We start from the raw sequence: 24,373 nt of genomic DNA on the forward strand, positions 1-24,373 counted from the left end.
ATCTCACTTTTGAGGTTAAGAATCAATATTTGGTCTCCACTTGAATTACCTGGTAATTCCTGTTGAGCAGTACCTGGTACCAGCTCTGTAAAATCAAAACCTGTATCAGCTCTTTAAAACGGGAATATACTTGTGTTGCAATCTAAAGTATGTCTATAAAAGGTTTATTACTGCAGGATTGAAGTGTTACCTGTTAGGTTAGGTTTTAAAATAAAAAAAAATATATAATTTATCAGAATGTAATATTTTAAAATGACACAAACCAACTAATAGATGTAGTCGCAGCATAATGTTGTGGCTTAAATGTAGCTCAAATATAAAAGTATATGACTGGATTTCACCTTTGAAAATTCACTGAGCAACAATAAATGTGACCACATTGTTATAATTTACTCACCTTGTTTCAAATCGTATGAGTTTCTCTTTTTTTCTGTTGAGCACAAAAGAATAAATATTGAAGAATGCTAGTAACCAAACAGTTGCTGGTAGCCATTGAGTTCCATGGTATTTTTTTCAAACTATGGTGAGTTTTTTTATTGGTGTGATGTAGGAGGTGGAGGTCCACTCAGTGGACGATGGAGGGACACACTGATTAGGCTCAGCTGGGTGCTGTGGCTTGTGTAATGTGGACAGATGATTGGATGGACTCTGGGCATGTGGCCTGTTGTAACAATCTCCTGCGGAGACTGCCCATATGTTCCACTCATTACAGCTTCTGCAAAGCATGCCCACTGCCTGTTTAATGCAAGCATGTACACAGAAAAACATTTGTCAAATGAGAGTAAAAAAAAATGGCCATTGAACATTACGCAGTTTACATCAAAGTGCTTTAAACAAAGGAAAAAATTAATTAAAAAAACTCTGTAACTGGTACTCTGTATTCATTATACAAGTTAATTAAAATATTAGGCTACCATGAAGGGCAAATAATCAAATTGTAGATAGTAATTGGCATGAAATTAGACAGCAAAGTGATAATTACTGAACTTTTCCCATTAAATATTTCCCATCTTTTTCTTTATTAAGGTAATGAAAGTTTGCTCCCTAGGGCCAATGAAAAGAGCTGTGCTGCAAACAAGTGTTAATACACACTGTTTTCAGTGACAAAGTCAAAGTAGTGTCTCCATCTAGTGGTCATGTAGAAGAAGTCTGCTAAAATTACTGCTTCACTGGCAAGAAAGCAGCAAGAATGAAGATTGATGGCATTTCTTGTTTTTAAAAAGCCTACCTCATCCTTGTATAACTCACATTACATATCATGTTATTGCATACAGTCATATAATTGTAGGAAGAAAATATTTTTTCTAATCTAAAGTGTGTGTGTTTTACCACCATTCAACCCGTTTGGGGTTGGGAAGGGATTTTTAATGCTGTCTTATGCTCACTAAATCTAGATCACGAATCATGTATATAAAAAAATAATAATAATAATAATTTGAATTAATACTACAGTCTTCAGAAATCATTTATGCTGAAAAAAAGTATAACAAGTGAGCAGCACAACTATCTCCAACACTCATAATAAATCTGAATATCAGAATGATTTCTGAAGGATCGTGTGACACTGAAGACTGGGGTAATGGTTGATGAAACTTCAGCCTTGTCTTCACTTGAATAAATTATATTATAAACTATATTAAAATAGAAACTAATGAAAATAATATTGACGTTTTTTTTGTTGTCGTTTTTTTATCTGAACATTGCAGTATAAAAACAGGCAATTTCACTTTATTTTCACTTTATTGCCAGAATCAAGCTGTTCTGGTAAACCGTACCCTTTACACACAAAAATAGTCTATTTATTTAAAAATGTAATCAACACCCATTAGCGCAGCTATGGAGGACGGATAAAGATTGTGCTGTTTGTCGAGCTGCATGAAGCCTTCTAATTGGCCACAGCCGCGCCACCTCGCACATTCAGCTTGTTAAATCAGAAAAGTCTGCCGTTGCCCTCAAGCTATTTGTCTCTGGAAATATTCAAGCCACACACTCACAGACATGGTTCAAAACATTACTTCCGCTGACACAGTATTCACTAAAATTGCTCTTGTTTCCTCGATCGTCTGGGGTCTGACCTTGACAGAAACTGAGCAAACAATTTTTAAGACATGGATACAAAGATGCAAACACAACAACAGCATTTACACAACACTACTAGAGTTATCAATGATGATTGCTTGTTTTATTTAGACTTAGGAAGCTCAAGAACTCTTCTTGATATGTTTCTGGCTATTGCTTTCGTGATATGGAGATTCAGTTTTGTGCTCATGGCTAGCTAGAAATAAATGATCAACATGATCAAAGAGCCTGCATTAAAAAGCCCTACACCAGGAAACTAAAATAGTAAGGCCAGCTATGATATGAAAATAGACAACCAAAGACAAACTCTTTCCTAACAATATATATTTTACATTCAACATTATTATATAAGATGAAATATCACTTCAGCAGTGTTAATGTACTCTGATAACAGAAACCACAAGACAGATATAACACTACTCATATTAAGAGCAGTGCAGTGCATTAGTACGCAACATAAAAATTAAACGTTTGTTATTATTTCATTTCCATGGATAGACAACAAGCTCGTAGATAGATACAGCGGCTTCTAGTGCTCTTCTAATGGAAGTCCATGGAGAGTATAATTGCATGTTTGTATGCAGATATTTACTAAGTTATTTTCCACTGAACACTTGAACACTTGTTTCGGAGGGTAGTGGGTTCATAACTGATGCCTGATGGAGAATCTTGTCTCCCAAAAGTTCCTATTGCTGGGACAGCGGACTACAAATGACATCTATTATGGACAAAATACTTTAGATGATGTAATCGCACCACATCTCTCCGCAGTGAGCAGGGTACATTTTTATTGCTTTGGTCTGACTACATACCAAGCTAGATGGAGTAACTGTGTGTGTGTGTGAGTTTGTTTCGCTATCCTTATGGGGATGAAATGTCAGAAAATATCCCCACAAGGATATCTGACTGTAAGTGTGTCCAGAAGATGACTATGCAAGTCTAAGCGGTCTCAGAAAGAACAGCCATCACCGTGTCGGCCTGCTTAGCCAGCTTTGTGCTGGTGTGAGCGGACAGTTTGGACAGGGTGTCCCTCAGGTTTAGAGACGTTATCTGCTCCCGTAACATGCCTGTAGGAGAAAAAGAAGAGGGTAAAGCATAATATATAATTCATATAATAATATCATTTCAATCTTCACAGTGAGTTTGATTAGTTAGTAAGTACTAATCTAATACAGGACGGTCAGAGATCAATCTTTGGCAATTCCACAGTGTTTAATTTAGTACTACTGACTAGAGTTGGCAAGGCTGCAGATGAGGCCTAAAGCACTGAATTTGACCTCCACGGCCACAACAGGGTCATCTAGCATCTTCTGCAAGGTGGGAAGGAGATCTGCATCCCGAAATGGTTCTTGCACTGCCTCTGCACAGAAATAAAAAACGTATATATACCAAGTTTAGACATGGGATGTATGTGGGGACCACATAACACACGGATTTCAGTGAGCATCCCACATGCAAAAGACTGTTCATCTCAGAAATGATCATTTGTATCAATAAAAGCTAAATTTGCTTTTGAAAGGAAACACACAACTTATAGAAAATCATTAACAGATCTTGGATATAGTACTCACAACAGCAAGTGTGTTATTGCCTTAGCACTTAGAATATAACAGACTTTTAAAGCAAAAATATGAAACTGTAAATATCAAGATATTTATTTTCAGTAAACTTCAATTTAAGATTTGAGCTGTAAAACTGTCTAAATAAAATGTGTGACACAAAGTAGCTGACATTTTAGACACAATATTGTCAGGTACTTAAACCATTTATTTTTTTTTATTTTTTTTTTTTGCCCCACCAACACAAATAGTTCCAAACGAAGTCACAACAGAATTAACTTGCGTGTCTCCAACCAGCACACACAGGCTGCACCCAAAAATACATACTTTCATATTATAAAGTTGGAGAAAATGATAAGAAAGGTAGTACTGTATTCCAAATCCCATGAAGCAACAAGAGGGGATTGCAGTAAAGCAATGCAACTGACTCTGTAGGTCACATGACAATGACTAAAATTCATGATTTTGAATGTAGCCACAGCAGTGGTATTTCTGTCTTGAATGAGGGTCAGTGACTCACTTATTATGACAGTAACCTGCCAACACATACAATGTAACTTGGAGAAAGTTATTGGATGAGAAAATAACCTTAAAAATTCCTGAAATACCCTAGACAGGAAAGTACACATATAGTACTGTAAGTCATTTGAATGGAGACACAGCTAAATCATTACCGATGTCTATTGCAGAAGCAATGGCCAAAGCGACTAAAGCCTCATTCTGCATGATGACGTGCTCACTGGTTGCCATTGAGATGAGATGTTGGACTCCATCTGCTTTAATGACAGTGTGGATGACTTCCTTTTAAAGACAACAGAGGAGTTATTTTAGATAAACAGTTTATCTTACTATACTTACACATGACTCTAATTACACATACGGCTTTTGTCTGAAACTCACAGGGTTTCGGCTGTGTCTTATGAGAGCTGCTAAAAGACGGTTGGCCTCGCCTCTGACCCCAGCGTGATCTTTCGCCTCGCACCACTCCATCACCCGTGCTAACAGAACCTCATCCTTCCCTAAAACTGAAGCTGCTTCCTCTACGAGAGGAGCGGGGAGGAAGAGAACAGTAGAAATAAAAATATGATAGAAATAACACAGACAATAAAGAGATACCGTGGCAGCACTTTAAGGTTTGTTTTCATCTGTATTTAGTTAGTCAGATAACCTTTGTTAAGGCATATTATCACTGGAGCACAATAATTTAGTGTGTCAAAGCTCTCGCAGGCCTTTTGTCTGCATTCAAGGGTGTCTAAAATAATGGAAATTACAGCCTCTTGAACAACAGTTTAAAGTTGTAAGCAGAAATGTTAATTCATCAGCCTTTATAGTCACTTGGCAGGTAATTATATAGTTTAGTAAAGCTTTTGTCTAAAATTGATAACATGTTGTTTGTCGTGTCCTCCTCTTCAACAGTCAAATACTACCACTAGGACTGTCACCTTATTCAGTCTTTGCACTGTGTGAATTTAAGGGTCACTTTTCTCTAATGTGAGTTCATTTGCTAGTTTAATTGAATCTGTGACCTAACAAATTCTCATAAATGCAGTTTTCTTGAATCATTACCTTGGCCGTCCACCATCATGCGCAAGGTGCCCAGCAGTTTGAACTGCACGGGGGGCATGTCGGAGCGCAGCAGGGTCCTGATCCTCTCTGTGACCCCATCCTCCAACATACGCACCTTATTGGAAGCTACATCAGGACAACAGAGAGAGCTGGATGACAGATCTAACCCCAGACAACTTGCTAAAATGTTCAATCTGGACTAGCTGGCTAGCTGGTGAACTAGCATAGCCAGTATGTTATTTTTAATGAATTTGGCAGGAAACACCGACACACTTGCATCCCATGCTGGGGGCCAGTATCCAAACCTGTCCTTGCTAAACTACACTACATGCAGGTGAAACCCATGTTGTTCTTTACAGGAAACTCAAAAAATGTTTCTCAAATAGGTTTTTGCAAAAGGCACTGTTGTAGTGGTCGTTCAAAGGGTTGGGAGTAATGGACTGGAGAAATGACTGCTTTGATTTCAAAGGGATAAATTGCATTTTAAAATATACTCAAATAGAAAACCGTTATTGTTATATTATTTCACAGTATTTCTGTTTTTACTGCATTTCTGGTCAAATTAATACAGCCTTGGTGAGCTTAAAGGTTAAGAAATCTTATCGCCGCCCACAAAAGAGAAGATTCAACAGCAGTGTACTTTGAAATTAAATGTAGAACCTGGAATGGCAAGATTTCGAAGTGCACTGAGGCCAGCGTGCTGCACAGATACATCTCCCTCTGCTACATGCTGCTCCAGCAGGTCCAGAATACGAGGAACAACTCCTAAATCCAACATCTTCACACAGTTGCCATCTAAGAAAAAATGAGAGAGGGAGAGAAAACCGTTTTCAGTCATAAAGTCAGACAAAAAAATTTCTCGTACTCCACTTCAACTCCTCTCACCATTTCTGGCAAAGTTAGCAATGGCCAGGGCTCCCGACAACTGCAGCTCAGTATTTGCCGACTGTAGCCAGGAGAGAACATCCTGATACACCATCCCCGTCCCTTCCCCAAAACACTTCTGCATTGATTCATCTGTAAGGAGATGCAGAATAGCACTATTCTTGCATTGCATTGTTGACATATTTCATTAGACTCAGTAATGATCTAAGGTTGATAGTCTGATGGAGTCATAATGAAATAGTCTAAACGGAAAAATCCATTGGAATATGACGTTAGCGGTGTAATAATGGAGTGAGACGTACCTCCCAGCAGGAGGGTCACTATGAGGTTTGATGCCACTTTAATGCTGCAGAGGTCATGTGTGTCAGAGCCACCCTGCAGAGTTCGAATCATTTCAGAGAGCGCCTCGGGCACGCCTGCTTCAACAAACTGCAGTTTCAGAGCATCTAAATGACATGAACACGTAATCACACAGGGGTTTGCAAGCACACGCACAAGTACATTTTTAGCTCACTTCTAGACATCATTACCAAGAGTAGCAACTGAGGCAAGATTTCAACCTAAGAACACTATACGGATAATGCTGTATGATCCAGGCTCACATTTAGATATGGTTTAAATATGATGAGGCTCACCACTCTCTCCTAGTGACCCAAGAACCTCTAGGATGAGATGGCGGCGTTCTGCGTCTGGTGCCCGCTTCAGCTGATAGGTCAAGACCTCCGCTACACCCACTTCCACCAGGGCCTCTCGTGCAGCATCTAAACATAGTGATTTAAAACTGAATTAGTAACTTGATATTAGAGATATTATGAGAAAATACTTGAATGTATCTGCAAATGAGAATAACTGAGAATGAGGTGGCTTTAAAAACAAGACTGCATATATTGGTAGTAAAGTGGTTATTGTATATACAATATGTCGGTATAAACATATTAACCAATATTGTGTAATTTTGCATCCTCATTTCCCCAATTTTTATATATAAATTATATTTGTAAGTTAATAAATTATTCAATGTAATCTTTAGAAAATCTCAAACTGAAAATCCATTTTTCATGTAATACATTATTATGTTGTTGTGATGCCTAAATAGTGTTTTATTTTTATTTGTAATTATTTTTAAAAGATACATAATAAGCATAAATAATGCTAATGATGTAAGTAAATAAATAAATGGTCATACATTGTTATTTCATCAATTAAATTGATTGATGTAATATCAAAAGATGACAATTTATTTATTTATTTATTTACATTATTAGTATTATTTTATTTAGTTATTGAATGAATGAATTAATAAATAAATAAATACAAGTATGTAGATAATGTAGGTAGGTATCAATTACAATTTTAAAACCGGTGTATCGCTACTTAGTGTGGCAATGTCCAGTCAGCCTTTTTGTTTTTATTATATATGATTTTAAAGCTTCACTGCTCTCTATTTTCGTCTTACCCACATCAGCAAGGTTGCAGAGTGCCAGCAGGCAGACGTTTACCAGTGGGTCATTCTCAGGATACTGCTGCATTATGGCCACCAGCCTGGGGATTACACCATTCTCCACCAGCTGCGTCTGCTGGACAGCTGAGAGAGAGAGAGAGAGAGAGAGAGAGAGAGAGAGAGACACACACACAGAGAGAGAGGACGGGTGAGTGGGCACACAAGCACAGACAGCCAAGAGAAGAATGGGCATTGAGAGCTGTAGAAGATGTGAGAGCATAATGGAGAAAGGAGCACAGCGAATGAATCGTTTTTTGTTTCTGAATGTGTGTAACGAATAGGCTGTCAAAAGCTAAGCCTCAACTAAACAAAAGCAGAATATTTATATTATCACTTTATGTTTAAAGTGTTAGGTAGAATGTTTTACTTATAGGACTGATCATAGACAACCTGAGGAACAGCTACTAAGCCATCTTTTGAATATTAAGTTCAACAGAATATTTTCCTTTCAGCACAAAGACAGAGAGATGGCAACAGAAGAGAAAGACAATCCAAGGTTTTATAAAGACAAGAATCCCGTCAAACACAATGTTTTAATACCAGATGCGGACCAGTGAACCATAATATCAGGAGAACTGCGTGTTCAAGAAGCTGAAGGATAAACTGAATCAAGATCCTGACATTTACTTTTCAAATGAACTCTGTGGTAAGAAAGAAAAAAAAAAGCTGAGCAGAATTGTGCGACCAACTGGAAACACATCAAGACGGTTGGTGAGAAACACGATTGGATAGACTGCAATTTTCCTGCTCTAATGCACTCACCATTTTCAAAGCAGATCCGTCCAATTGCTCGGCCCGTGTGCAGGAGCTGGTCCTGGTCTGGGTTGTTCAGTAAAGGCACTAATGCGGTCACCAGACCTGCTTCAATACAGCGCTCCCTCACAGCAGCTAGCACACAAACAAAATAATTGTTTGCAAAAATAGATTTTTCTTTTTTGAACCACAGGTTTGTAGGGTTTCACTGGAAGTTTATTGTCAATATGAGGACATCTGCTTCATACTTGGCTACACAAATATGCGGGTGTTTCAGCAACTACAGGAACTTTTGGCCCTCTCAATGTTTTTTTTTTTTTTATAAAAAACTTTAATGGTATATTGTATCTCAAATGGTATGTTGCACTCTGTGTTGGAAATGACACTAATGGAAATGTTATCTTTTACTTTTTGTGAATGACAAACTCATTTGTCTTGCTAAGGCTAATTGCTAAAGCTGATGTTATTTTCATTGGAAATGACACAATACAAAAAATATTCTGTTCACGAGTAATATTTACCTTAATTTCACTTAGTTTCCTCCACATATTACATGTCTAATATTTATTTGTATGCTTTATCCAAGTGACTTACAAATGAGGAACTTAAGCAATTTACAACAGAGCCAACTATATTCAGCTTTACAAATATTGTAATTATAAATTACAAAAATCTGTCTCTCATTGATATAAATAATTTCACACAACACATATTGAAATGGTCTATGCTTATTTCACTAATAGTGTTATTTAATGTTCAAGGGCATGTTGACACATTTTACTTCCATTATCTCAGAGGAAATACAGAAAAAAGTATACACTATAATCCCCATAATAGTTTTTCATATAATAATTGATATTTTTGAATTAATAGATAGTCAGTGTAAAATAGAGTCTCTATGACAAAGGTAAAGAAATCAAATCAAAGGCCTTTTATTTCCCCCTGAGATATAAAAGTGGCCAAAGCTTAAGAAATATCCATATCCATAAATCTGATTTACCTTCTCTGGCCATCTCTGCCACCAGTAAAGTGACCTGAGAGGTGAGGGGACTCTTCTTCCTCAGGACTTGAGCAAGTATGGGCAGAACACCACTCGACACTATTTTCTCTGCAGTTCCTTTCTCTGGGGATAGAAATTGATGGGATTATTTCATATTCTGATGTACTATAAATAAATGCATGTGTTTATTTGTGTAACATTCCTTACAGGTGTGTGCTCTGTTTTTGTAGACTGGATATCACCATTGAATAAAACCAACTGAACGCTTTAACAAAGCTTCCCTATTTTTCACTGATGCCGAATCAGTTTAGAGTGCACTTTCATCCTGATAGCTCATCCTGTTGCTTCACTTTTTCTTTTATCTCCTCCCTCGGGTTTTATTCTGCTCACTTCAGAGATGCTTTGACACAGAGGCCTCAGAGTAATCCGTTCAAATTAAAAGTGGTAGATGAGGATCTGCTTCGGAGACAGAGATACTAGCAGCAGAAAATCTGTCATTAAAGCATGTTCTCCTCAAGAAAAATATCCACAAGGGCCACGGTGGCAGGTCAAGCTGTCAGAGGAAGCCTGGCTGCCATGGTAACATCTACTTTGTGGTTTTTTGCGGGGGCTGCGTTTCCATTTTTAGATGCACTTGCGATCTGAAAGCGCAAGAAATGTGCCAAGAAGGACAGCTGGTGCAAACTAATTTGCGAGAATGAGCAGAAGATGGGGAGTGAAATGGAGTAAAGGAGAGAAAGATTAATGAGATTAACCCGTTCTCTCCTTCGCCTTCCCTCTCTCCCTCTCTCAAATGTAAATGCGGATTACTTGTCTCCTACTTGAGCCCCAAATCTGCTAGCAGGAAGATAAGCTGACCCTCTGCTGCCCCCTACATTGGATTGTCTCCTCACACACACACACACTCGCACACACACAGAGTCCTTAAAGTAGTCAGAGGCAAATAGCAGCTCGCGGCAGGATGAGTGTGTAATGAGTGCGATGCTAAATAGTGCCCTCACTCAGTAGGGCTTCTGGCAACAACAGACGTCATTTTCACATGTGATCACGTTTTTTTGACAGGTTGTCTTAAGGGTCATGGCACCAGGATTGGATGTTGCAATAAACAAACAGATATGAATGAAAAACAGGGTTATGTAACGACGGGTTGACAGATATGTAATTAGATGGAGGGGTAGTTATTATGTGTGAACTCACTCTTCTCTAATAGGAGGTTGAGCAGAACATCCAGATGAGGCTTCAGCTCCTCCTCCACCAGCTCTGTGCTGACACTGATGGCTTTCAGGGCCTCGCCGAGAGATTCTGTAAACACAATCATGAGCATCATTACATCACCAGCCGCCGCACAATATTTCAAACTTACAAGACATTTTCATGATGATTCAGAACCATATGCTACAGATACAGTTGAGTTTATCCATGCATTCAGTGAATTCCCCTAGACTAAAATATAAATAAGTAAGCTGAATGTCTGAATTATGATATCATGGATTTAGAAATTATTATTGGGTTAACCCTCTGGAGTCTAATAAGGGTATTTTTGGGGCCTGGAGAAGTTTTGTCATGCCCTGATATTTGTGCTTTTTTTTTAGTTTCTTATAAATATCTAAATGGCTAAAGTCTATTCTCACTGTAATCAGCACAAACTGGGCTATAATATTATGTGAGCAGAATTTATGTAAATGATTGTGTTTCTGAGAAGAAAAAAAAATTATGCGTAGTTAGTGAAAAACAGCATTGTTTTTTTTGTTTTTTACATTTGTTACAGTTACATTTATATTATTTACATCAAGCTTTTGAATGGTATAGTAGTGTTTATTGTTATTGAAACGTCATAATGTTTCACTTGATTATACATTTAGTCGGGAATTATAGTTCGGAAAAGTCTTTGGAAAAAGTGTTAAACTAAAATGTTTACACTTTATGTGAAAACTAGTACAAGTATATAAATAAATAAAAAGAGAATTACTCATGTTTATGATCTCTGCGAATATAGTGCTTTCATTTTTTTTTCTGAGGAAATCCAAATCTCAAATCCTCAACCACATCACATCTTTTTGGGGTGAATTATGTTTTATTCCTCTCATCGCGAAGCAAACAGTAAAATAAAAAAAAACTTGAAGAACAGTCTCGCTGCGTTGTCTTCTGTTGTGTGGGCGTATTCAAGCCGCGGGCTTCAGTGAAACATTAGAATCTGAATAACGCGTTCAGCGCGGGGGCGTGGTCACATTAGAAGATAATGAAGGGAGAAGTGAAAAACAGAGATCACGTTGTTTTCACATGGATTACTTTATCACAATATATTTGTTTTCGGCAGCACTTGTTTAGTTTAAAAGTAGACATGTCAGGCTTTCTATACATATATCTCTCATGTCTCTTCATTGAGTATTCACAGAGGTACAGTTCATTTTAATGACGTGTTTGTAAATGAAGATCAGCGCAGACAAAGGCTGCAAACAGCACACCTTGTTTGTTATCTTAATTTTAGAAATGCACAAAGTTTTTTTGTTATTATGTCTGCATAGAAACAAAGTAGACCCTTTACAGATTCAATTGATATATTGCTCTTATCTATACGATCAAAACTGAAAGTGTGATTTAAGTTATTTTCGAGGTTATCAGGAGAAAATGCCTCATAACACATATATGCGTTAATCGACTCCAGAGGGTTGGATATTTGTGCATGCTAATTAACCCCATTTTTCTTTTAGATTACGTTAAACATTTACTTTTAAAGTAACTGTAATTAGAAACATTTAACGCAATTGATTTCAAGTCGACATAAATGGAAAATGCAATCGTATGTCATCCCTATTATGACATATATCTGAGTGAAATGGCTTTTTGAACAAGAGAAATCTAGGATAGGACTTGATGTGGTCCACTGGGAATTGATTAGATTAGTTGTTGTTTGCTAATTGCTGCTATTTCTTGAGTGACAGGTTGCTGGAGAGGGGGAATTATTGTCCTGTCCTTAAACCGATGCACAGGTCATTAAAGAAGAGATATCAATGCAATAGAGAACGAAAGTTAATGTTTTTGTATAAAGATTTATAGAGAGAGAGAGAGAGAGAGAGAGAGAGAGCGTGAGAGAGAGAGCGATGGAGAATTAATGATATGCATCATAAACACATCAATGAAAAATAATTCATTTTAACCATATTATATACTTCACAGCCTTCCAGGTCATACACTATCTGCAGTTTTCCCCTTTGTACACAATGACAGTCATTCCCTGGGCACAGGAAGCAAACAGTGCCAGAATAAGAGAGAGACGATTCTGTTTCTCTTCTTTAATTAATCATCCCGATAATCCCTGGTAAGCAGAGTGAAAATAGACATAGAGGAGGGCTATCACACCTTTCCCTGCCCCACACTCCCTCTGTGATCCACAATAGAAATGTCCTGCAATATAAGCCCTCTCCATTATAGTTGTAAAGGGCAGGCTGGAAAGCAGCAGTGCGTATGAGAGCTGGGCGGGGTTGAGGACACCCTGGGGCTCTCATTAACTCTGGGTGTCTGGCTCCAAGCATGCCCATATTTAAACACCTACACGCTGAGGATACACCTCTTAAACAATGGGGCTCCGCTCACCTGGAGGGTTAATCACCATTCGATTGCTCTGAACCTAGGAAAGTGTGACCTTTAGATGCAGATGGCGTATCTGTTCAAAGTTACACCTTGTATTACAGTTAACTTGAAGCAGAAGCTCAAAGAGGATTTGCAAAGAAGAGATTTGAATCCCTTACCCATGTCTGTCATGACCACAGGTCCTCTGAGTCTCTGTGTGTGTCTCGGCGGTGTGTGGTTAAAATAGCAGCCCTCCACGAGGCAGTATGGACGGCTCCAGCCCTGAGATCGCCCGAAGTCAGTGTAGCAGCAGTGCCTCTCCTCTCCTCTCCTCTGCTCAGCTCCTCACCCTTCCCGTTTGTGCTGATCACACATGCGTATTCTTCTGGTCCCTCGCTGTCATTCACTCCCTCACTTTCACTCTGTGCCTCTCAGTGATGCTGCATCCACTTTGGCTAATTCACAAGCCCTATTATTTCTGTGTGTGTGTGTGTGTGTGTCTCTCTTGCCGATGCAATCCTCCCCACCCTGGTTCTCGGCTGTCTGGCAGTATACTTGCTGCCTCTCCCTCCCTCCCTCCCTCCCTCCTCATAATACATTCTAAATCCTAAAGCTGCTCAAAGCTCATCAGTTGACAATTAGCCTGGGGAAGACGCTGAGGCTGACACACTACCCTCAGTTCTTAGACGTGTTTTGCACTGCAGTTGTACACTCCTCCATCTTTGGCTATTATTACAGCGCAAACATGAAATATGAACACAGGGTCTGTGGCCCAGGGGGTCTGGCAGCTATTTATCACGATATTATTGTGGCTGTCTCAGTGGGGACGACTCATTTAAAGGGATAGTTCACCCAATAAAAATGAATTTTGTATTCATTTAATCAGGTTATGTCATTCCAAACCATTTTAACTGAATTTCTTGTCTGAAAAAACAAAGAGAGTCGTTTAGCAGAACTGTATTTCTGTATAATGAAAGTGGATGGAGACCAGGGATGGCTGTGCAGGACATTCTGCTTGGTTACTGATTTTGTGTTCCACACACAGAAAGAGTCATAAGGGTTTGGAATGACATGAAGGTAAAGAGCTGTTTACACCATGAGCATTAATGATAACTATATTTGCAATCACACCTACAGACATTTACTGTGTGCATGCTAAAATCGTGGATTCTGATTGGCTGTCAGTGTTTTTATCATTTGGTAGATGTGCAAAAGGGCTGTTCACAAGTAGGACATCTTTATAACTGTTTTAATAATTGTTCCATACCTGCAGCTACAATGATAACAACACAGAGAAACAGTATCAATGGAATCACTATCAGAATAAAACCAGACAGCCAATCAGAATCCACCCATCATAAAAAGTCAAGTATTTAAAGCAACAGATGGCATATCTGCTGGCATATCTGCAGCGCACATTTGTAATAAGCAGAACACTATCGTGCACTTGCGTTGAAGATAGTATCGTTATCGTTATATTTATAATTTTTGTTACAAATAGGCCTTAAATCTGAAATTGATTTCAACAATATACAGTAGTTCCTCTTTGTCGTTATCAGCTGAGGAATGTGGATTTTGCTATTCTCACAGAATTAGAATGATTATTAAACTTTTGTAGTTATCTTCAAAGTTACTGCCTTTGATGTGGACAGCCCTTATGTAAATGGTAAAATGATCTTCAGTTTTGGCTGAACTGTCCCTTTAAATCTTGTCAGGCCCCTCTGAAATGCATCTGTGAGTGTTTAGTGACAGTAATAAAATATTACTGCAAAGAGAAGTCACATCTGAATCAAATTAAAACAGATGACCTAGAGGGCAAATGACGCAAATGTTGTTACGAATATTTATTTATGGACAACAATAATATTCATTGTCTTTAGTATAAGTTTTCTCTATACATAAATATTATTTTATAATCTTAATGTAAGCTCAGCCTGCAGTGCCATGACTTGCATGGGGATGCAACATTAGAATAGCAAGTATCATCAGCAGGGGGCAGCAACAATCATCCAAAATAGCAAATTAGTAGTCATTTAAAAGACACAAACCATAAAATCAAAATAAAATGTTGCAAAATAGCACATCCAAGTCTAATGGTCTGCTACTCTGTACATTTATTTAGATCGCACAGTATTTTGATTCACAGTATACCATGCTACCGACCAATTACCATGGTACTTTTGACACTAATAGTGTTATTAATTTACTTGTGAAAAACCAAAAGAGTCTATGTTTATCTTTTATATAAAAATGTGTGGCAGTGCCTCAGTGTGTGCTTCAATTTAGACCAAAAAAAAGTCATTTACACATAATGGTTTCGTAGCAGCAGGTGGCAGTATGAGGCTGTCGATTTAGTCGAGCCATTTAGAGTTATATTTGTAGGTCTAAAAAGAAGAGTTGGCACATTTTTCATAGAATACTATAAAACAAAATTGCAGGATGTCATGAAGGTGGCGCAAGTAGTTGCATTGCCATTTAATTCAGGTATATTTGCTCATATGAGGCTTGTATTAAAACGTTAATGATCAGAGAGAGATCACAGTCAGTTATCCAGACTTACTGTGAATATAACCAGATTTAATTTATTTGCTTTATTTTAAATGATGAAAATATTTGTTTCTATATATTTTTAATAGCGTGTTTCAAACATTAATTGTCACCATAATAATAAATTGTCACTAAAGCATGCACAGATGAGACTCCAGGGCCTCATGATGATGGTGTTCATGCACTCGAATATCATTAGTGTCAAAGGCCTCTACAGAAACATGTTTGCGCCCAGTGAATGATTTGATATTGCTCTTATAACAGCCTCTAACCCGAACCCAAACAGACCAAAAATGACAGCAGAAAACAATCAGGGAGCTCACATCTGCTTAAACAAAGGGTCTAGTGACACTCTTACTGAGGCCTTTCCTGGTGATAAATCTGAGTCAGGAGATCAAGGGTTAGGGTGAAAAGTCAAATGTCACAGTGAAAACACCCATTCTGAGCCAAATGCACGAGTAGAGGAATTCAGTTATTGTGTTGTCTAACCACTATTGGCCAGGGCTGCATCCCAAAAGCATCGTAAGCCTAAATTGATCGTAGCTCCACTGGTGACAGTGGTTCTATGATCAACTTGGGAAACGCAGCCCAGTTCAAGAAGAACACATCTCCATAAGACAGCATTGTCAACATTGAAAATATATAGGCTACACTAGCAGAGTTTGGGGTCATCAGAATTTTTCGTAAGAAAATGAATACTTTCATTCAGCAAGGATGTATGAAATTGATTAAAAGTGACAGTGAAGGCATTCATAATGTTACCAAAAAAAAAAAAACTTTTCAAACAATGTGACCAAAAATGTTTGTGTTCACTGTTTGTGTTCCTTTTCCACACAGATACCAATCAGCACATCCGTTTTATAATAATAATAATAAATGTTTCTTGAGGGGCAAATGAGCCTATTACAATGATCTCTAAAGGATCATGTGACACTGCAGAAATGGATTTCTCTGCTAACAACATTTACACAAACATAGTACTTACCCACCAGACTATCATCATTGTAAATGTAATTAAAATGATCATGTGAGGAGTGCAATTGAAGCCACCATGAAACAAATGCAACCTCAAACACAAAAGTTTGCTATCAATAAGATATCTGATGGCAATATTAGTCACACTTATATGTACTTTTGCTTCAAACTAGTTTGTTTTCTTACAGACAGTTCAATTAAGTCTTACATACATATTGAGAATATGCATTAGTAATCAAATTAAAAATAATCAATTAAAACAAATAAACAGGGCCAATCATTGATGCAATAGCCTTGCAAAATGCCGCGAAGGAACAAAGTCAAAAGATGTGGGATGGAGGTGAAGTCATTTCTCTACAGAATGCACTGTTGACCAGACAGACTTCATTAGCTAATGGATCTGCCTTGCATTAATCAATTCACAATTCCAGACAGTCCTCTGAGAGACCAGACTGTCTTTATTCCCCTTTCTGCTTCTCTCTCTCTCTGTTACACACACACATGCAAGCCCTTTTGTCCTGTGCCATTTCTGTCTATTCCCCATGGACAAAATCTTAATATCTTCTCACCCTCATATTGTCTCACAACATCTGTCTACTGTACATGTGTGAAATTAAATTCAAGGAATAACTAAATTAATTAATCTAATAGGGAAATGCATTTGCCAGAGAGACAGAGTTGAATTAAGACCTCAAGAGATGCAAAACAATCCTCTGCTTTGGAGTAACACTAGAAAATGTGCACATCCAGTGAGTATTTACACTACACATCATTTTCAGTATTTGTATGGTGTATGCGTGCATGTACTGTCCGTGAGCCTCTGAAAGCCCTTGTTTGGCAGATGGGGTGTCATCGCTGAGTTCTACAGGAGGTCTGGACTGAGAACCCCTGCGTCTGTGGCACGCAATTATGTGCCATCTGAGAAAAAGGCCCACACCATGACATCTCATCAAAAATGCATCATCTTCATACACTCAGGGGGCTTCTACTATCCCCAGGGAACATCTCCTATTATCATAACATTGAATATAAAAGACTGAATGAGAAGACTATATTTATGGGTTACATTTGACTAAAAAGAATGGGGGAAAATATCTAAAATCAGACAATATAAAAGTAAGAATTAACAGCAGGTTGGTGGAACCTCTCATATTAACTAAGAGAAATATAATATAATATAATATAATATAATATAATATAATATAATATAATATAATATAATATAATATAATATAATATAATATAATATAATATAATAGCAGGCTGTTGGATTAATAAAAATTTATACAAATCATTAATATAATATAATAGCAGGCTGTTGGATTAATAAAAATTAATACAAATCATAATTATAATATAATATAATATAATATAATATAATATAATATAATATAATATAATATAATATAATATAATATAATATAATATAATATAATATAATATAATATAATATAATATATGGCTGGCTGTTGGATTAACAAAAAATTCTACAAATTATTAATATAATATAATAATATATAATATTAATAGCATGCTGGTGAAACTTGTCACATTAACTTATTATAATTAATAAAGAGAAATAATTAAGAGAAAGCAATAAAAGATAAAAGCATTATCAAACTTGTTTAGTACACTATTACAAGCGGCTCACAATTTGTTAATTCTATAAATGATTATTAAACTTTGTTTCTTTCCTCTATGGACACATAAAGCTTAAGCCTTAAAGTCTGTTAATTCCTTTCCTCCTGACTGTGAGTTATAGAGAGTTTAATGATATTATATTAAGCCTTCCATTCTTCCTCCACATCACGTTACACTGCTGCTGACAACCATTAAACTCATTCTAAAATTAGAGTGAGAGATAATAACTGAAATATATCCAAGAAACTCCAATAGCTTGATTCCCACAGTAACCTAAGATATTATTTTTCATATTATCACTGAATATAATCCAAGAGCAAATATGTTGCATTGTCACCTATACTATGACTCATATATAGGCTTGTATTAAACTATTATCACTTGAGTCATTCATACAAACTCGCTAATATGCTTTAACTAATGTAGCAGTCAAGATTTTTGGTGGGATCATGTGATGAAAGAGGGTCTCAGAGGAGATCTATCTGCATTCTTACAGGTTACAGGGTCACAGAGCAGTAAGGTAGGGGAACAAATACTCCGTGAAACAATGAGGGAGGACAATGTCATGACCTCGAGTTGGTTTGGTATGTTTGTGCACAGCGTATGCAACTCATTGGGCAAGCACAGCTGACTAAAAAGAGAAAAAATAAAGGCAAACGTGGTTAAATTGAATGCTTAGCTGAGAAAAGTAGAGAAAGTTTCAAAAAGAAACTTTCACTGATTCATGATCAAAGATTATACTTTTAGTTTTATATGGACCCCAATTGTACATCGAGGTATAGACAGATTAGACTTTACAAATGTATTTGATGGTGCAATAATATACTAGACTCTTAGAGTCTAACTGACTAACTTTTTTTAGAAGCAATGAGATTAGAAAAGGGATTGTCCCAAGAAAGCAAATGGCTCTGAAGTCCTGATACAGACTTAACTATCAACATGTTCATAGTTCAATAGCCCTAGTTCTGAGAGGAAAAAAGCAGCTTTGTCATGCAGGCTTGTTGAACGAAGCTTGAAATAAATAGTTTCGCGGAATGATTTATAATTGAGAGCTTGAGAGAAAACGGTCTCTTCAAAAAAAAAAAAACCTTCCTTGGAAAAATGTTCTGTGTACAGGCCATTGAATTTAGTTCAGTCAAGCAACCCGGAGCAGGAAAGGTCAGAGTTCAGGGAGGGGAAGTCTTTGTTTCTTAGGTATTGTCCATGTCAACATATTCTGCCAGCATGTGAAAAACTATACACTGCTAGACTTCCATGCACTCCACTGCAATCTGATTTATTTGATAAAATATTTTATAAAATACTTAATACTTCCACAGTCCACATGTTGTGTTTGAACTTACCTTAAGCTCATGATTTGTAATTTACCTCATAGTTCAACTTTGCTAATATGAAATCCTGAAATGGAATTACTTTACAAATTATAAGCAGCCCTGTACATTCCAGGAACACTTCCCAAACTAAGCCTGTGCAAAGAAATCAGTCTGTTTATGATCCCGATAGTTGTTCCAGCTGGCTGAAAACTCAGGGCAGACCTGTTACAAACAAGCAGAGACAGAGACAGAATACCAGAGCAGATATGAGGACAAGCTGCCATTTAATGGATCGCATGGACCAGCTGGAGTTCATGAAGGTGGGAAATAACAGATGAAAAAATATCAAAATGGATTTGCTAAAAAACACAAATAAGTCAAACATACCTACGTTGCATCATTAACTTTGAGCAAATATTGCCTTATCTTTATATTCACTTAAAGTGTATATGATACATTTGGACAGAAGCCTTGCGTGCAAATTATTATCTCTCCATTATGGCATGACTTAAGGTTACCCAATCCATCAAAATCTGTCACTCTTAAAAAACAAATACTGGTCTGATTTTACTGCATATTAGAGGAGAAAACAACATGGTCACTGAAAATTTGTCTCTGCATGTTTATAACTGGACCTGCGTACACGAAAAGAGTTTCCTTTTGATCATTAATTCAGAGTGGAAAATGTGACATGATTTCAAGTACTTGTAAGCAGTAATTAACAGGATCAAGAAGCACTTTACATTTATAAAATGTTTTTTAATCATCTTAATATTGAATCTCAATGACCTGTTTTCTGGGAGAAAACATGAAAGGAAACCTTTGGTTTGTAGAGAAAAAAAGATCTGTTAGAGTAAATTGGCAGATGTGAGGAGCATTGGGTTTCAGCTTAGTGATATAACACTGGCTTGTTTGGTGCTCTCACAGGACCCTGTTGTGTCTTAAAATATCCTGAGTAAAACTTTTACTGCAAAACCTGCATCACCTAAAGGCATCCTGTCCTGATGTTTATCATTAAGCACATGTCTAGTTAAAAGTAAATGAGTTAATCCTTAAGTGTGTACTAGGTCTCAGCAAATTTCAGAATTGGAAGACTTTCTTTCTATACAGTTGGAATTCAATTATAGATGAACCAGCCTTAGATGAAACAACTCTGATTTGATCTAAACTTTTACCACTTTTACCACTGCATTTACATTGTAATTAGCCCTGAATTAGTGTATTAATAAAATGGGTTTCAATAAAATGGCTAATAATATCTGAAATACAATAATAACTGTACAAACGGTTTTATGTATATGTAAAGCAATGAAAAGAAGACACAACTCACGATACTTTTACGACAGTGTCGGTGGCGGTAACCATAACAACAAGTAGATAACGTTTTCCGACAGAAAATGGCGACTTACGCATGAGGACGTGAAGTAAGCAAGAAGTGCTCGGCAATGACATTTAAGTCATTACTTATGTTATATTATTAGGCTTCGTTTCACTCCTGTTTTGGATTCAATGTTTGTGCCGTCTCAGTAAGAGGCATTATTGAAAAGCGATGAGTGGACCTGTGATTCAAGAGAAGGTTGCTAAACTGTTAAGCAGACAGAATGGAAAACCTGTTCTGAGACCCATCAAACCTCTGGCGCTGAAGAACGAGGTCGCCAGCCGCAGCCTAAGGAAGGGAGGTCAGGAAGTATTCATTTAAAATCTATGTAAATGTATGTGTACAAAACCTGTTCGCTGTCGGTTAATTTCTTGGGCACTTCTACTGGCCTGCTTTAGATCGAAACGATTACAGAATTTACCTTTCATCACTATTTCGCTGTTCATTATGTATTCGATTTGTTTAATAAATTATATATTTTATGCACATTTTTGAAATATTACGTATAACACTTGTTTAAATACAGCGTAACTGCTTCTCTGTTTAGACTTTAAAAGCCGTACGTTTAAAATATTAATACTTATTTAAACGGACTAGTTTAATGAACCTTTATATGGTATATAAAATAAGATCTAGACAATATCTGTTTCATATTTGATACATCAGGCTTTTGTGGCCCAAGTAGTATGATAAAGTAAAACTGTAGCACATTCGAGAATGGGAAAAATACCTTTTTATTCAAAGCTCTAAACCAACCAAGTACATATAATCTGATGTAGTTGTTATCATTTATATGGCCAGATTTACATCGAACTACAATTTTAATGTCAACTAAAGTCGTAATTCAGTTTGAATAAACTATTTTTTTAGGCATGAAGATACATTAAGCGCTTATACATTCATTTAAAGTACTGTGATGCCACTCAGTCTTCAATTTAAAAGTTACTGATTGGCTAAACTAAAATTATATGCATGCACTAATTTTTGCTTTTCTAAATGGGACTGGAAATACGTGAAAACGTGAATACAAGTGATTTGCTTTTTAAGGCAACATCGAAAGCCAGCTGTAATGCATTATTTTGCTAAACCCTTGAAACACACACTTTGTTACAGAGGCCACCTGTGTAACGGAAATGTCATTACTTATGGCTTGCTGGAAACAGAATGACTTCAACAACTCGGTCTGCTCTAAAGAAGTCTCAGCCTTCTACACATGTGTTGAAAAGGTAAATTAGGAAATCTTCTGTAAAACATCCTACTCGAGCTGACAGCAATTTAACATGGTTTTGATAATTACATGGGAATGGGTAATTAGGATAAACAACCAGATTTTCTCAGCAATTTCCTTATTATGGAAAACACACTTCCCATTTGCAATGCAGTTTCCTGTTAGAGCTTTCTTCTTTTTTTCCACCTCCCTCATCTGTTGTTTCCGTGTTTATGGCATCCTCACGCATCTAGTGAGATCAAGTTTCTATTCGCATCTCCCTCTAAAGCTTGAAAGCTAGTTGACTTGTATTAAAGAGTTGAATTAGAATAAAGTGCATGCAATATTTATTTGATTTAACATTGTTTCCTTATTTCACTTGTTGCAGGCGCAGATCAAGGCCAAAGGAAAGCAGGGACCGCAGGGTCGACTTTTGCCTAAAGAAGCCAACACCTTATTAAAACGATTTCCCAACATGAGCAGTGAGATCTAGGACCAGTAATGCAGATTAGTCAAAGAGTGGACACTTTTATAATCTGAGGACTTTAGTCTGAGTGTATGACTGGGCCAGGCAGTTGAAGAGAACGGGTGTGGAAAGGTTTTTGTTTTTTGTTTTTTAAATGCAATGAAGCTGTCACTGGGGCTCAAACTCTGCCAAAAGGACATCAGCGGGTGCTCACAAAGCAAATTAATTGCATTCGTAAGGTTTTGTATTAAGGCACTTTTGGTGATTACTACATTACTGCACTCCTGCAGGTCATCTCATCAGAGCAGTACAAAGAAACAAACACTGGTTCCTTCACACTTAAAGGGATAGTTAACCCTAAAATGAAAATCTGTCACCCTTTACTCATCTTCATTTCTTCTTTTGTGTTCAACAGATGAAATGGGTCATACAGGTTTGTAATGACATAAGGGTGAGTAAATGATGATAGATTTTCATTTTTGGTTGAAAGTGTCCCATTTTGTAATTGGAGTTATTGATGTTTGACAAAACCATTGTTACTTCTCATATAACCTGAATGTTATTATATTGTTTTTTTTGGTACTACTTTTTGAAATCTCCCCTGCATAATTGAGCTGTGATCTGTAAAACCCAGCAGTTTATTTATTTTACAAATTTTCTTCCTGTTTGGTGCTGTGTCCACAATATAATTAGTCTCAGCCATTTTCAATTATCAGAAAACGGAGATCAAGGGAGAAGTACTCCGTGCTGGATCACATTACATGCCAGAACACAGTGTATTGAATTTGACCACAAGAGCTCGGCGATGAAGATATAAATAACTCATTATTAAACATATTAACTTACAAGGAATTCACTTTCTGTGCAGATGTTATTTATCACGGTTTGTTTGATTGGTATGAAATGTTGTTAAACATTGCGACCATGAATTAGTTCGGTTCCCTTAACCTTGGCCATCCTGTGATAACACAGCCCACCATTTCCTTAGGCTGATTATCAAGAGTTGTGGGAAGCATAATGTGTTTAGACCCCAAAGGAAATGCTGTCTGCTGTAAGTCTAAACTTTGCTCAATCACATTGTAATGTTGCACAGTTGTCAACATCACAAACTTAAAAAAAGAAAAGGAAAAAAAAAAAGAATAAAGTAACAATGAACAGCCAAAATAGTTTAGGATAATACTAAAAAAAGCTACAGCAATGAATGCAGAAAGGTGCAACCATGCCAAATGCCTTCCAGATTGAATCTAAAATACTTTATGGTGACTGCAGTGATGACCTTTGACATCAACCTGTAATATTTACTAGGCATTTGATGTTATATACAGTAAGCCGTTCCAGTCTCCAGTTCCTCAAGTATGTATATACCAGATTAACACCCCAGAAGAGAGTGTGGATGACTGCCAAGCAATGCAGCCACACCTCTGGGCATCAGATAAGAGAAAAGCAAACTATTATCATTTGTTTTTATAGCTCCTTGATGCCTGATAAAACATGGTTGTTTTGATAAAATCCACAAATTCTTACATTTTAAGTATGACGTAAGCTTTGTGAATGACTTAAAGAGCAAATCCATCTCTTAGCAAGATTAGAAAAACTTTATTTCTCTTAATGTGTGAAAACCAACTACGTTTTAGATACAAATACACTGATACTATAGATATATTAATTTAAGTATAGGAGAATTATGTTTATCATATGAATAATGTGTAGTTGTGCTCCGGTTGAAAGGAGTCTTTGATCTTTTATTAAATTATGAGTAGGCCTAAGTGATTCAGGTGTTGTTGACTTCTATTGAAGATGCATGAATGGTGAACGATGTGGAATGAGGTTTTCATGTGTCTGTGTACACAGGTGAACAATGCAAGACAAGATGAGCTCAACCACCTGTGTATTTAGGATCTTGTTTTTTAATGAAATATTCATAAATCACAAG

At 36.9% G+C, this 24,373-nt stretch overlaps 2 protein-coding genes across 2 annotated transcripts; one reads left to right on the forward strand and one right to left on the reverse strand.

The window, feature by feature from the left end:
* Positions 1 to 1,721: 1,721 nt before the first annotated feature.
* On the reverse strand, positions 1,722 to 13,444 carry si:dkey-191g9.5 (rap1 GTPase-GDP dissociation stimulator 1-B). Its single transcript, XM_052571848.1, has 14 exons — positions 13,093 to 13,444; positions 10,541 to 10,645; positions 9,344 to 9,466; positions 8,353 to 8,478; positions 7,546 to 7,674; positions 6,725 to 6,850; positions 6,392 to 6,535; positions 6,090 to 6,221; positions 5,865 to 5,999; positions 5,205 to 5,330; positions 4,539 to 4,678; positions 4,313 to 4,439; positions 3,311 to 3,439; positions 1,722 to 3,146 (listed from the first exon to the last, which is right to left on the reverse strand). The coding sequence occupies exons 1-14, from the start codon at positions 13,103 to 13,105 to the stop codon at positions 3,019 to 3,021; spliced, it is 1,683 nt and encodes a 560-aa protein (XP_052427808.1). The 5' UTR covers positions 13,106 to 13,444; the 3' UTR covers positions 1,722 to 3,018.
* A 7,320-nt stretch (positions 13,445 to 20,764) lies between these two features.
* chchd1 (coiled-coil-helix-coiled-coil-helix domain containing 1) lies at positions 20,765 to 23,292 on the forward strand. Its single transcript, XM_052573193.1, has 3 exons — positions 20,765 to 21,068; positions 21,881 to 21,993; positions 22,363 to 23,292. Exons 1-3 carry the CDS (start codon positions 20,939 to 20,941, stop codon positions 22,465 to 22,467), a joined length of 348 nt encoding a protein of 115 aa, XP_052429153.1. The 5' UTR covers positions 20,765 to 20,938; the 3' UTR covers positions 22,468 to 23,292.
* Positions 23,293 to 24,373: the final 1,081 nt, after the last annotated feature.

The sequence above is a fragment of the Carassius gibelio genome, chromosome B13 (genome assembly GCF_023724105.1).
Source record: "Carassius gibelio isolate Cgi1373 ecotype wild population from Czech Republic chromosome B13, carGib1.2-hapl.c, whole genome shotgun sequence".
NCBI classification, from domain to species: Eukaryota; Metazoa; Chordata; class Actinopteri; order Cypriniformes; family Cyprinidae; genus Carassius; species Carassius gibelio.

Bases quoted from the DNA above. Each gene is read 5' to 3' on its own strand.
- chchd1 (XM_052573193.1), top strand. From the start codon at position 20,939: ATGAGTGGACCTGTGATTCAAGAGAAGGTTGCTAAACTGTTAAGCAGA. The intron at 21,069-21,880 runs GTCAGGAAGTAT...ACTTTGTTACAG, and splicing joins CCGCAGCCTAAGGAAGGGAG to AGGCCACCTGTGTAACGGAA. The intron at 21,994-22,362 runs GTAAATTAGGAA...CACTTGTTGCAG, and splicing joins TCTACACATGTGTTGAAAAG to GCGCAGATCAAGGCCAAAGG.
- si:dkey-191g9.5 (XM_052571848.1), bottom strand. The intron at 6,536-6,724 runs GTGAGCCTCATC...CATGTCATTTAG, and splicing joins TGGGTCACTAGGAGAGAGTG to ATGCTCTGAAACTGCAGTTT. The intron at 6,000-6,089 runs GTGAGAGGAGTT...ATTTTTTCTTAG, and splicing joins TGCTAACTTTGCCAGAAATG to ATGGCAACTGTGTGAAGATG.